Source organism: Pezoporus flaviventris, unplaced genomic scaffold, assembly GCF_033815535.1.
Source record: "Pezoporus flaviventris isolate CSIRO_AGI_PZ_B2104156 unplaced genomic scaffold, CSIRO_AGI_Pfla_v1 ptg000002l, whole genome shotgun sequence".
Classification (NCBI taxonomy): Eukaryota; Metazoa; Chordata; class Aves; order Psittaciformes; family Psittacidae; genus Pezoporus; species Pezoporus flaviventris.
In genome coordinates, this window is record NW_026892550.1 from 68,911,926 (window position 1) to 68,926,165 (window position 14,240).

General features: G+C 44.7%; 1 protein-coding gene across 5 annotated transcripts in view; it reads left to right on the top strand.

Annotated features, from left to right (window-relative positions):
• Nucleotides 1-13,548, top strand: part of SEPTIN11 (septin 11) — a 62,560-nt gene extending 49,012 nt beyond the window's left edge. For 2 of the 5 annotated variants that reach the window (XR_009741454.1, XR_009741452.1), the window contains exons 8-11: nt 3,172-3,304; nt 4,350-4,537; nt 6,763-9,416; nt 9,458-11,984. Coding sequence is in view for 2 of the 5 variants with exons in the window: in XM_061442910.1 (XP_061298894.1) it covers nt 3,172-3,304; nt 4,350-4,537; nt 6,763-6,796 (355 nt within the window). In the remaining 3 variants the exon portion in view is untranslated. Of the gene's footprint in view, nt 1-3,171; nt 3,305-4,349; nt 4,538-6,762; nt 11,985-12,462 lie in introns of those variants that run through there. The other 3 variants (XR_009741453.1, XM_061442922.1, XM_061442910.1) reach the window with 3 other exon arrangements.
• Nucleotides 13,549-14,240: the final 692 nt, after the last annotated feature.

Genomic DNA, 14,240 nt, shown 5'->3' on the forward strand with positions numbered 1-14,240 from the left:
GCCAACTTGCTCTGCTGCAAGTCAGGGCCATGTACTATTGCTGGGCTTGAAAAGTGTAGCTGTGTCTATGTGAATATGAAAGTGTCACATGTTGAGGTATAACTGGTTACCAAGGGGGATATTCTGGGATAAATGTCCTTGTTGACCCTCCTAGAGCTTTTTGTAGCTGGTCGAAGGTGCACTGTAAAGAGGATGCCATGGTCTCATTCTCAAGGTTTGGCTTATTACTAAATGCAGAGTTTGTGCTGTCAGCTGTATTGGTCGGAAGCCCAAACCATTAGCTAAGGACAACAGCTGTGTGGGAATTTGGGAGGGAGTGTTTTCTCCTTTAATTTCCTGTTTCCCATTCCTCCCCAGCTTTTCCCCAATAATTGAGCCCACTGCCTTAGCAAAATTCCACACTCTTTTCTGCTCCAGGAGAAGGCATTCAGAATTAAATTTATCAGTGTGGATTTATCCCCATAACACATACATGTCAGGAACTCGTGTGCCAATTCCTGAGTAACCACGAACATGGTTCATCTCTGATCCTCAACAGGAGAAACCTAGCTGGCTTCAAAGCAGAAGCAGAGTGGGGGCCTTGTGTTCACGTTTCTGGGAAACAGTACTCCATGGTGAGCTGAGCAAGGTCTGCACTACAACACAGAGTTTGCATCAGTTCAGAATTTGACTTGCTGAGTTTATGCAGCTGCATTTCTTTTGCAGCACAGAAACTGCTGGAATCAGTCAAGTCCAGTTCTGTTACTAAAGCCCAAGTGTGAGGCTTTATTGGATGTCCTTTCTGGAGAGCAATGGCTTAAGATGGGCTCAGCCCTTCCCTTTGAGGAATCTGAGGAATTTCCATTGCTTCCTGTACATGAGGCCTCTTTTAACCAAGCTATAAGTAGAAAGGAAATTAAAATGTACAGAATTTCTCCATCTGGTACGTGCAGATTGAGAACAGTTCACTCTGGGTGCCTCTTCCTCCAATAAACAAACAAAATCCGTGATCCCAAGCTGTCTGGACGAGGCTGATGTATATCTGAAATGAGGAAAACAGGAGGTTTGGTTCTTTCTGATCTTCCTTGTGAGACCAGGGATCAAAGGATGCCTGTCCTCTCGGAATGGGCCCTGGGAGCCACAGGGACCGCCACTCTTCAGTCAGTTTGCATCAGCCAGGAGCTGGGAGCCTTTTGTGAATCTCAGGGTGAGCAGGGCAGAAGACCCCAGCAAACCACTGGTGCTGTCTAGATGCTTGTGCGAGGTGTGAAAAAGGGAGGGTGATGTTGCTGGCAGGACCTCAACGCTTGTCCAAGCTGCAGGAGGTGAGGAGGGAGCACCAGTGCCCCTGTAGACATCTGCTCTGTGAAATGGATCCTCTGTGTGGGCTGTTTCTCTGCTGCTCTGGTTAATTTTCTCAAAACGCTTATTTTGGTAAAGAATGTTATTTGTGAGGGCATCATCCAGAGTGGGGGGGTGTGCTGGGGAATCGAGTTACTCCTGTAATCTAGGTTCATGTGGTTGTGTACTTAAAAAACAAATTCCCTGGTCGTCTTTGGGAGAAGCTGCAGGGATCCCAGTCACTTTGGACTGTTATTTCCTTAGGGCTCTAAGTGCTCTTATCAGATGCAGCCTGGAGCTGCCAGGCGGGTTTCTCCAAGAGCTTTGTTTGTCTGGAGGTGAGAGTCACTTCAGTAGAAAATTAAGCTTGCTGGCTTTAGGTTAGAGTTGAGTTTTGAAGCTTTAAGCCGGGTTTGGCATTGAACCTGGGAAAATTTAACAGCAACCCTGACACTGTCATTCCTGCCAGCCTTTTCCTGCTTGCCCATCAGCTGGCATTGTGTTTTTGGAAATGAGCTTTGCAAGAAATTGTGTGCAATACAGGATACGATGAGCAGCGTGTGGAGTTTTCTGTTTCAGTCTGAAAGGCTTTGCTGCTCCCTAGTATAGTGTGTCACTAATTGCAGATTCAGTTTTGCTCACTGAGCGTTCAAGATTAATCTGCCCTCAGGGTTTTCCTGGGCTAGAGCCAGACCTTTAAGAAGCGTTTATGAATTTAAGTTTCAGTGTCCACAGTGAGAGGATTAAATCTAAGACTAAATTTTAGGGATCTTTGGATTCAAGTATCATTATCTCTGTCTGCCGTGAATGTTGTGATTCTTGATTTAGTTAAGAATCCAGAGATCCATCTTGCCCTGTTCTAACTGAAATGCCCATCAATTAGCAGTGTGAAAAGAGTTTCATCTGTCAAGTTTGGTTAAGGTGTTCCTTAACCAAGGGTGCAGAAATGCAGCGTATCTGTGTGATATCAGTGGAGTTTTCCCTTAAAAAATGCATTTTCAAAAAAGCATCTTGTGGGAATGACAACTATTTCCCCCTCTATCATTATGGAGGAAATAGCCAAATCCATTTAAGGAATAAAATGAAGAGGAATGTGGTTTCCAAAGTTCCTAAGAGGCTCTGAAAATCTCAGAGGTGTGTGGACAACATATTTTGTGTCCCAGATCTTTGCTGGTGAAAGAAAGGAATGCCAAGAAGTAGAGGGGGAATAAAGGAATGAAGGAATTCAGTAACATGGTTATTTGGAGGAGGAATGCTGCAGCTCATTCACAAAGGCTTGATTTTTGACTCCTTTGACAGCTAAAGGAGAAAGAGAGGTCTCCCAACGTGGCTTGATCTAAATAAAGCCCCTGATCTGAATCCATTAGCAATGAGTAGTGAACATGAGTTTAGCTGTGTGTCAGTGTCATGCTTAATGAACTATGTAAAGCCAGATTTCACGCTCTGATATGCGTGTGTCTCTTCCACACATCTTGCACTTCAAATGATGAGATTAGGGACAAACGGTGGGAGAACTGAGAAGGTGTGACTTAAAAAGATCACAGGCCATGGGAGCACCAGGGACTGCTTATGTAGTGTTTGTCTATTTTTAATGACAGTCATCATCCCTGCTAAGTGATATGCAGGATGCTGAACTGTGTGCTGTTTTTTAGCTTGCCAATTTATCTCCCACTGCTGCCACCTAGCAAGCTAGCACTGGTTTTGGTGGAGGTGATCTTGCCTCTTTTGTAGTCAGGGTCCTCTGATGATGTTCTATGACAAGGCAATGTGGTAAGATCACAAAAGGCTGGAAACTCCTGACTCTGCTTGAAACACAGCTCTGACTATTTGTTTTTCCTGTGTTTTTAATAGTCTCCAGGAGACTTATGAAGCAAAGAGGAACGAATTCCTGGGTGAACTCCAGAAGAAGGAGGATGAAATGAGGCAGATGTTTGTCATGCGAGTGAAGGAGAAGGAAGCAGAGTTGAAGGAAGCAGAGAAAGATGTGAGTATGTTATAATTTGTGGGGCTATGTGTGACGGTGTAGGCTGGGGCTTTCTCAAGAGAGCTGTGAGAAAGTGAGGATCCAGATTCCAACATGAAGCCTGCAAAGGTGCTTGCTGTGCATAAACAGTCCCAAGAAGCAGGTGTGAGCTTGCTTCCCAGTCCTGCCATGGACTGGCGGTGTGACCCCATCACACAAGTCCTCTGATGCTTTTCTGTGTCTGTGAAATGGAGCAGGAGTATTTCTTGGGTTTTGGCATCTGGAGGAGGATACATACCATGGAGTGAGTGGGAGGTGCTGCAGAGTGACAGTGGCAGCAGTTATATGCCCTGCAGAAATGTGGGAGTCCTCTCTGCTCCCTCACCTCTTCAGTCCCACCCAAAGGAGAGAATATTTGCTTCTCAGAGTGATGCTGATTTGCAGTGGATCTATAGCTGTGGTACAGCCCGCGTTGCCCTTTAGCAGTCACGCCTTTCTGGAGACTTCCAGTAAGTAGAAAAGGACTTCCCATATGGTCTAAGTCCCACTCAGCGTAGTTGAGGGAGGTGACAGAGTTCTTTGAGAGCTGCCCTACCATGGCTTGCTCAGTGTGTGTAGGTCAGCATGGTTACCCTGGGACAGAGAAAATGTAGATATCCTGCTAGTGGAAGGAGCTGGTTTTTGGGCCTCATGGAGGAGCATGTACTTCTACAGAGGTAAAGAGCCCCAGAGAAGACCCTGAATGGCCATGTTTTCTTGCTTTGCTTGATCATGAGAGCATCTGCTAGATACAAAGTAATGAGGGATGGGACATGGGATGTCGCCACCATATTCCTGATCTGTCATATTCCTACAGTAGCTGAAATTCCTGCCATTCATGTGTGCAAGTGTGTGTTAACTGCAGTGCTTTTCTCACGAAGTCAGGCATGCTTGGGACAGGCCAGTGACTTGTTATTAATGCAGGGAGGACTCACTGGCAGTGAAACTACTTCAGGCATCATTGCCCGTAACTGGGGTGAAACATTCTTCTCTTCCTGTACAATTCTCATTGTCTCTGTCCTGGCAGCTTCATGAAAAGTTTGACCATCTAAAGAGGACTCACCAAGAAGAGAAGAAAAAAGTGGAAGACAAAAAGAAGGAACTTGAGGAAGAGCTGAACAACTTTCAAAAGAAGAAGGCAGCAGCTCAGCTATTACAGTCACAGGCTCAGCAGGCAGGTTCTCAACAAACCAAGAAAGACAAGGACAAGAAAAAGTAAGCAAATGTCACCCACATCCTTTGTAGGGTTTGTTACCATTTGGGAGGTTGTTTTTAATTTCTTGGTGCATGTCTGTATTTGCTTTTCCCCATTACCAGACTGGAACCTGGGCTTTGATCAGCCTGATGAAATAAAGTATTTTTTTCTAAAGGGTGGGCCAGGGACATGATCTTAATTTTTCTCTAGAAGAGTACCTTCAGATTTTATGTTGGTCTGACTGGTATGGGAGAGCAATTGGATGGTGGAGGTTTGACCTGTGATCTCTCCAGCTCTGGGATGTTGTGGACTCAGATTTATCTGCCTGAGCCAAAATTATTAAGGGGGTCTCTACCTGTCCTTTATTTCACCTAAGAGTAGCCCCCAGGTCTTATTCTTTAAGGTTATAATTGTAAATAGAAGTAGATTAGAAACCAAAACCACCATGTTATTTTCACATGGGAAATCTTAGTGCCAAAAGTGGATACTTGGGAGCTTGCTTTAAAAACAAGAAGGTTTGATTTTGTGTTTTTTTTTTTTTTTTTAAAAACCAAACTACTATGGTACCATATTTGCAGGTAAATGGCATTTGTGGTTGTATCAAGTTGACATAATAAGCTAAGAAAGCCATACTTTTTAGTAAAGATAGTGGCACTGTCTTCTACTGTTTTATATTTGTATGCTATGTATATAATCGTATACCCTCCAGTACTCTGAGATTCTAGCAACTTAGTAGGCACCAGGTGTATCTGTGGACAGAGCCAGTCCCATGATCAGTATTTGGAGGCAGGATTTTCAGCTGTGCTCAGTTTGGACCTAACTCCACTTTCACTGAAACTGGAGGAATATTGCCATTGACTTGGGCTCAGTCCCTGCAAAGCTCTGCTGAAAACCTTGAGCTCTAGATGAATCTGAATTGACATTACCCACTTCTGGCAGCCTCTATGTGGAGATTGCTATCTTGACCTTGCCATCAGTGCAAAAGACCCCTACTTACTACATGATACAGGTTACTTCACTGTACTTTTAAGAACCAGAACACAAGCTCCACTTTGATGTGGTATGTACAGTGAAGCCAGACAGATGTTGCAGAGGTGAAGTCTAGCACAGCAAGACAGGTTGCTGCAACAGAGGTCTGCTTTGAGGCCTCCTGTCACAGTTTCCATTTGCTTTTTCCCTCCTAAGAGAACACTCATGCAAGTCCTTTCTGGGTCACCTGTGATAACAGCACTAGCTGATAGCAGCAGTTGGGAAAGATGGTGATGCAGCAAATCTCACTGGGAAAGGCTTCTTTAACCCACACACAAAAATGACAGTTCCAAGCTTCTCATAATAGCAGGTAGTGAAGGGGTGCATTCCTTAACAGACTGGCAGAGTAACCTACCCTATTAACACGAAGCTGTCACTGTTGAAAGAACCAAAATGCTAGCAGGTATTGACATTTGTGTCTCCCTTGCTAACCTGGGAACTTAAGCCAGGTCTGAGCTGGTTTACAGCCTGAGCCTATGAGATTCTGTTGTGTCGCATATATATGAGTCTATTTTTGTACTTTGGGAAGCTATGCTGATGCTCACTGCGTGTCCCCTGTTTCTGCTGCTGGGTCAGTGCCCACCATTTGTTGCTTGCCCCAGGGTAGGTGGGGAGGGGCCTAGGCTGGTTCCTCAGCTGTTACAAATTGACATAGCTCCTATGGAGCCCTGCTGCTTTATGCGAACCAAGAGCCTGGCCTTCGGCACCTGCTGAAATACAGAGTGCTTGTGTGCTGTATGCTCTGCTTGGGTAAAGAAATCATTACAAACTGGTCATGCTGAGATGTAGGAACCATGTTGGCATCTAACGTCCAAGCATGCTGAAACACCATTCTGCTAGGATGCCTGTAAATAGGATAGGCTGGAACACCAGTCATGTCTCGCATGAGAATTCGGACATGGTGACCTCTTTCCTAAAAAGAATAGAAAATTTTGAAGGCCCTTTTTCTTACCTCTTGCACAGAGTTGGTAGCTTAACATTTTTAATAACTCTCTGGTCATTTTTTTCACCTCTTAGATATAGATACAGATATAGACCAGTGAAGTGTATAACAGCCTGGGGAGCTCTGTGAGGTTTGTGACTTTTGGTAGGCAGTGTTAGCTGTTACTTGGGTCTCTGAAGTTGGCTGGCACATGCGCAGTCTTGTGGGTGTGATATACAGATGTTTCTAGCAACGATGACAAACAGAGTTTCTGCTTTGCTGATGCATTCACAGAAATCCAGTCATGAGGAACGTGCACGTGTTTTAGTGTGTCTTTTCAGTGTCACTCCACACCAGGTGCTGTAACTGCTTCAAGTGTTCTGTAGTGTCTGAGTTACTAATGGTGGCTTTAGAGGGAAATGCTGATGCTTCTGCCTTGTAGCACACCTTGGGTTTTCTAAAGGCTTTAAGTTTCTCCTTGCACTCTAATGAAAAGCAGTTTCTATAGGTAAGGCTTTCAGCCTTTCTCTATGCTGACATGGACTGTGGTGGTTCCTGTGCAGTTGCCAGAGGAAATCCTTGCCATGCACGATACTTGTAGCTTCCCCAGAAGTAATTCATGGGAATGCTTTTTTCTCAAGGTGGCATCCAATTTCTCCAACTTGGACAACAGAGACTTTCCTTTCTGCTGTGTAAGCCAGAGGAAAGGCTTGGAGTGAAATCTGCTGTTGGCCTAACTCCATGAAGGAGAACTTGGCCCTGTTGATTTCCAGGCTGTTCCTGTAGGAACAACTTGTCTTTATATACCTTTTTAATTATTATTTTTCTTTGTAATCCATTTCTCAGATTCCTATAGTTTACGTGTTTTTCCATCTAAAATTGTTGCAGCTCTAGCCTGATGACAGAAGGTGTGCTTTCTTCAGGACAGCACATCCATGTACCTCAGACACTTGTGTATCTGTAGAATAAAGCATACTCAAGTACTTCCCTGAATGTGAGGCTGAACATTACTTATCAAGCCCTTGCTCTAATTTTGGGGAGGGACTGTGCTTTGAATCTGAGCAATCTGGAGATGGTTCCTGGCAATGGACTTGGCAAAACCAAATAGGAGCAGCAGGTAGCTTTCTGGTGCTTGCCTGTTGTCTGGTAAATAGCCACATGCATGCCTCAACATGTATCGTTGTGTTACTTGCTCATTCTCCAGCTCCCCAGGAGCTGGGACCATCTGTTTGGGCTTTCTTTCTGTTTATTACAGCCTGCTTGTGAAAATAAGATGAAAAACTTGTTTCCAGTCCATCATGACTGGTCTGCCCATCACGGGCCATGCTTAATCCCAAAGCAATCCCAGAGCTGTAACACATGTTCTGTGGCCCAACACCCTGTAAAAAGAGGGGTTTGTTGATGTCTGAAGGATCTGACATGGTTCTGAAAGCTGATGTGCTGAAGTGCTGGGGGACATCATGCTGCCCAGATATGAGATACCCAAGTTTGGGTACAGGCTAAGCACACAGCCTGCTGCAACAGCACCCATGTGAAGTGACCCAAACCAGACACCTGCAACCGTACCCCCCAGCCATGCACGTTCTTAAGTTGAAGCTTAAAGACACCAAGCATGGTGTAGTTAAAGGCTATAGCCTTGACTAACTGAGGTGGCTGGTCGGTCAGTAGTTCTGCCCCCTCGGGTTTTCTTTTTGCTTTTGCTTGTCATAGGCTGGAGTAGAGCCCAGTCTTGAGGTTTAATTTCTTTATAATTCCATAATCCATCTGCATGCCCACCCACCAGAGTGGGTTGCTGGTGTTGGCTCTCCCAGCTTCCTTGGATTTTGGTTTTTGGTTTTGTTTTTTTCTTATTATTTTTTCATTTTGAGTTCTACTATTGCTAACTTTTTTATTTTTTGTTCTTTTTTTAACTTGCAGTGCAAGCTTCACATAAAGCCTGTCCAGCCAAGGATGTTCCTGCATTCACCTGCTTTTGCAGTAATGTGTCTCTGCCATCTGTTTTCTTGCCTTTTTTTTTTTACTTCCCTCCCCCCCCCCCCCCCCCCCCAACATAAATAACTATTAACTCATCTAATAACATAGTGGGAACAAGAAGGAAGAAGGATTGGGTACAGGACTGTATGCAACTGGAAGTTCAGGGGTGGGTGGAGGAGCAAGGTAATGATTCCATGTATTTTTCTTATCAAAACCAGCAGCAGGAAGTCATTCTTGGCCCCAGATTGGAGCTGAGATTCAGGGCTGGACATCAGTAGCTCGGGTGAGCATCATTGACTGGATCGGGTCCTCAGTGCTGCTGGCCTGCCTCACTCACGGTAGCAACAGCTGTGTGCTGAAGGGGTCCCTGGGTCCACAGAAACCAGCCTTGGGTAATTACTGCTATATGAGCCTAGTCCCTAGTGTGGCTGAGCCCTGGAGTCTAGTCCAACCCATATTCCTTCAATAGCTAGTGTGTTAGAACAACAGGAGTCCCAGTGTTGGGAGAGTGGGAGGGGGTATATGTGTGTAGATAACAAAAGTTTAACTGACCTTGCATGCCATTATATTTGCATGATATTTTTGATTAGTTCCTGTTCTTGTTGTCTGACTTAATCATATTAGTTGGCTTGGATTTACTGTCATATGCTGGCGTTTTTTTACAGCCACCCTTCCAGTTCAGTGTAGTAGCTACCCGCTGAATGCTGCAGCGGGAGCCCAGCAGTGCTGCAGGTGCCTGGGAGAAGGACCATTTCTCATTACTGCTTCCCATGTCTGACCATAACCTTTGAAACCTCATTTAAAATAGTCCCTGGTTTCCCATGTGCACCGTCTTAGCAGCCCTTTTGGAATCAAATACCTGGGTGGGGAGAGGACATAGCATCAGCATCCTCATAGACCCTTCAGAAAGGTTCCTGCATGTCTTTATAAACAGATTTGCAAAGCTGTGGGATCCAGAATTTCATGTCAAGGCAGTGATGGTGCCTGGACACACATTCCCTGTGCTCTCCACAAGCTGAGGGTGCCTGGACACACGTTCCCCATGCTCTCCACCAGCCTGCCTGCAGCAGGGACAACATCCCATTCACATGTCCCTTGAATGTGTAAAGGAGAGTAATCATAAGGAAATGGGTCTGTTTAATGTGTGTTTTCTATGCCGTTGCTTTTTGGACAGAGTCTTTCTGTTCATTCCCAAGAAGTGGTGAGCCCTGCTTATCTTATGACTTCGAGATATCTTTCTCTTCTGTTGATGCACGCCCAGCATTTCCACTGCTCCTAGCTAGGTAGCCTTCTGTTTCTGTAATACGCTCTTACAATAACTTTTTCCACCTGAGTCTCATGCATTGCAGTTCTTTGCTTGGTTCCGGGATGGGATTTTTTGCATCTTTGGGGGACGGGAGAAGGCAGAATTATCACCTTTTCTCGAGTGTTGCATTGTGAAAATGTGCTTGGAGGCTAGCTGATAGGTTGTCTTGCTTTTTAACCCTCACTGCTTAAACATTGGCTTTGGGAAGAGCATATCTAAATACGATATCATGGACAGACAGCAGAAATTGATTGGAGATAAATAAGCTAGAAATAAAATAGTTGAGCCTTTTCTCTTTTTGGAGGGGTGTTTGTTGGTTTGTGGGGTTTTTTTGACCTCCTGGTCTATCAGCCATGATGCCCTTTTTGTCAAATAGGTTTGCTAGGGGATTGTTTGGAAAAAGTAAATGGTGGTTATGACTTCTGGCAAACCCAGCCTTAAAATCTTGAGTTATCACAGAAAAAGTTGGGGCTTTGGCCTGAGATTTTTTTACAGTAACATCATAGGCACATCATGGAATGCTTGTGGCAGTGTGCTTTGCTTCAGCTGTCTCTGTGCATGTCCTCTTTTTAATTACCAGTGGTTTGTGCCAAGTAGAAAACTTCATTTTAACATTTATTTGTCCTGCTTCATTTAACAGCCCTTCAAGGGATGTTTAGCAGGAGAAATCAGCTGAGGCTAGCTATATATATATTTTTATCAGAAAGCTGTGGCCAAGTGCATTAATGTACTTTTGATTCAGTTTCTTTCTCCAGCAAAAAGCAAGCTGCTGTGGAGAAACTGGGACTAAACCATAAACTTACAGAAGTTAAAGGTACTGTTTTGTTTTTCTTGCGAAAGGAGATGTTAATGACATTTTTCTTCCTTCCTTAAACCCTTGGGCCATGTTTAGCTTGTTACTGCTGCACTTCTTTCTTTTCTTATGCCTTTTTTCACAGTAGCCCCTGATTCTGCATGGAGTAAATGATACACTCAAATCTAGTTGGATGTGCTCTCACCTTTGCGTGTAAGTACACTAGTAAGAGACTCGCCCTTTCTGCCTCACTGCTGACACAAGACCAGCTGTGTTTTTCTGGGAGGGCTCTTTAAGTCCGCTTACTTACAAGTGGCATGGTTAAAACTACTCCTAAACTTCCTGCAATAATCTGCTTCTGCTGAGATGTTGAAAAGAAGCCATAGGGAGCACAACATCCAGCTCCTGCTGACTGCCTAAAGCAACCCTCTACAGCCTCCCTGCATGCTTGAGGCTAGCAAGCCAGCTGGTGGAACCATGGGCATAAGCCTTGCTTGAGAGGCACTGCAGCCTTTAATGTGTGTTAGACAGTGATGATACCTGGCTAATAATGCTTCCCATTCCTGACAAGGTGGATTTCAAACCTTAGAATAATATAGAGGAGCAGGATAGCACACTAAAACGTGTTCCTGGAATGATGATGTTCCCAGGGCATGGAATAAACCCCAGAACCTCACTGGGGTTGCACAGTTACTTTTCCAGGAGGGCACTAATTAGGAAGGTACCCTTTGAGTTCATGGTTGTTAAATGCATCACCTTGCATCTCCTTGGTATGTGGTGCTGCTGAGGAGGGGAGACAGCAATGACTGGCATCCTCCCTGGGCTCCTCTGTGACTCCTGTCCCTCCCTGTGTGTGCTTTTAACACCTTGAGAATCCCATCAAGGAGATTTGTATCTCTGTGCCTCTGTTTGAGCATGTCTTTATTTAACGTGACCAGTGTTTTTGCGGGTAGCTTTCATTCTGCTACTCCTAAACAGAAATGTCTTTTTGTGTGTGATCATATCACATCTGTCCATTTGAATCCAGTTGCCATTTGCCCTTCTGAGATGTTATGTTAGAAGAGTGCGTAGTGGTCTCTTCTCTCCAGACCCGGGTTGTATTTGCAGTGTATGATGCCCAGAGGTGTATGATGCTCTCACCAGCACGTCTCAGCATGGAACTGTACAAATATGAAGGGGTTTTTTTAATTAATGGGAAATAAAGCTGTGAACAGCAGTAGAAATATTGTATTTGTATACTTTTTTTAATATCCTGATTGCCTTAAACTATAGTTGTAGAACTTTATTATCTTGCTATTTGAAAATAACCCATGTTTGTAACTAAATTGTGTAACTTACATACAGTGTTAATGCAAATTATATGTATGCATCTGTTAGATATTGTCACTTTATTTGATGTTAAAATATTTCAGGTTTTGAATTACAAATTGAATAATAACCTTATAGCATAAGTTCAGTTATTTCTTGTCTGTGCTTTAGGTTATATGTACAAATAGTGCCAACACTTGAAGTGGGGAGGGGTAATACATTTTCACCCAAATGCTTTGGTCTTGGCGTGGCCTTTGTGACTTAGTTTTGATGTTGCCATTCTGTAATGGTGTGACAAGAGGGGCTGAGGAAGTGCGAGGTTTCCCAGCAGGCTCGCATCCCATCCCTTTGAGATGCCTTGGTAGGCCTGTTCTGGTGGTTGTCCCTTGCTTTTTGTGGCAGTTGTCAGCTTGTTCTGCACATCAGCCAGTATCTTGGAGATGTCCAGGTGCCTCTCTAGTGCAGTTGGTTTGTATGACACCTCCCCAGTGCACTCTTTCCTTCATGGCTTTGTTTACAGTGTTGTTCCTCCTTTGTTTTCATTCCTTTCTCACACTTTTTCATTTCAATTCTGAACCACTGTTTCTTTTCTTTTTTTTCTCTTTTTCTGTAGCTTCTTCTTTATGTAACCGTCATCTTGCCAAAGCCCCCACACCCCCCCTCCCAGTGGACAGTAGGGCACTGGAAGAGCCTGCAGCTACAGGCACCCTCACCAGGAGAAGAGCCATCACATTCCTCCATCACGTCTGCCCTTCTCTCCTTCCCTTTTTGTTTCTCACCTGTGTGTCAGAGGGTGTGCTGTGCTCTGTGTCTCTGTGCGGGATCTGTTCGCTCCCAGCGCGTCTCCGACAGAATGGAGGCTACCAAAAGTGACAGAGGTAACGGCTGGAGGAGAGAGCTTGGCCTTAATGTGAGATACTGCACTGGGTTAGTTGTTGGTTTGGGTTTTCTCCCAATTTTCTTTCCTTTTGCCATAATATGCACATGTTGCTGATGACAAATAGAATGACGGACTGTGGATGAGGTGAGTGTGCACAGCTGGAAGACTTCATTTCTGCCTTTAACAATCAAGTCTGGCTGCTCTGGACACCATGACTTCATCACGAGTATGTCCTGTGCTCCTCTGAGAAGCGCTGAGAAGAAATCCTTAGACATAGGTGACTTCTTGTTTTCAGGATGTGTTTGCACGAAGCAGAGACGGCCAGTGTTGGGTACTGGTGCATTGAGGAAGCCTGTTCTGAATGGTCAAGGCCTTACTATTTTATGGCTGATTTGCTCTGTAGGAGCAAAGTTGGCATCTCTTGTACAGCTGAGCTGTGCTGACTTTGTACTTAGATTGCTTGAGGGCTTCATTTTGTTTTCATGGAGCCTAATTATTGATGATTTTTTTAACAATCCTGAACATGGGATAGTTGGTAAACTTTTGAACTTGCTTAGTTTGGAAGTGAATTCAGTCCAAAAAGCTTCAGGAGTACCAAAGTATTGTTTGAAGGTAAAAAGAAAGCTTGCAAACTTGGGGTGTAGTGACCTCTAGCTGGTTTGGGACAGACAGAAGGACACAGCCTGATCCTCTTTGGGTGTCTTTTCATGTAGGGTGATGCAATGTTTGTTAAGTGAATACTAGTGATTTATTCTTTTCATCTGTGAACCTTAATCAAGGAATTCACTTCCTTTAACTTGCCATGGGAAAGGTACTATTAAATAGTCTAGGTTTTGCCTCTTCCAGGCTGTGCGGGCAGCGGAAGCTGACAAGGGACTCAAACCTGGGGGGCACAGTTACCTCTCAGCACTCTAGTGACAAAGGTTAGATGATCATCAGCTCCCACCAGCCAGGGGCCTGGTTTTCTAAAGCGGCAGAAAAGGCATTTATCCTGGAAACCTTTGTAATGAGCTGAGTGACTGTATAGCCACGCTCAGCTGAATTCTGGCCTTGTGCATATGCTGTAATGATTTACCTGGTGTCAGTAGAGTTGATGGCCGTTGCCCAAACTGAACAGACATCAATGTTTGAACAAATGTAGCTTAGGGCAGTACTTGTGCTAATACCAAAAATGGAGCCTGTTCTGCTCTCTGGGCTTAAGGGGTCTGAGGTGATACTTGCTCTGCAGCCGTAAGTGCTTACCATGAGATAGCCACATTTGGAAAACATTTCACATTCAGCCTTCTGAGGACAAAACATAGTGGCCAGTGCCTCGCATGAAGGTGGACAGGGTTTACTGAGATGTCTTGCCTGGTTTACAAGTGCTGTGTCCTTTCTTCCGGTGTTGGCAGGGTCAGGGACCACCACCTCAGGCTCGGGGGCCTTGCTGTGGCTCGTCTGTGCAACCCTCCTCCATGGAAGCCTCCAACTTGCCACAGTACCCTGTAGGTTACTTGCCCAGAGTCCAGCCC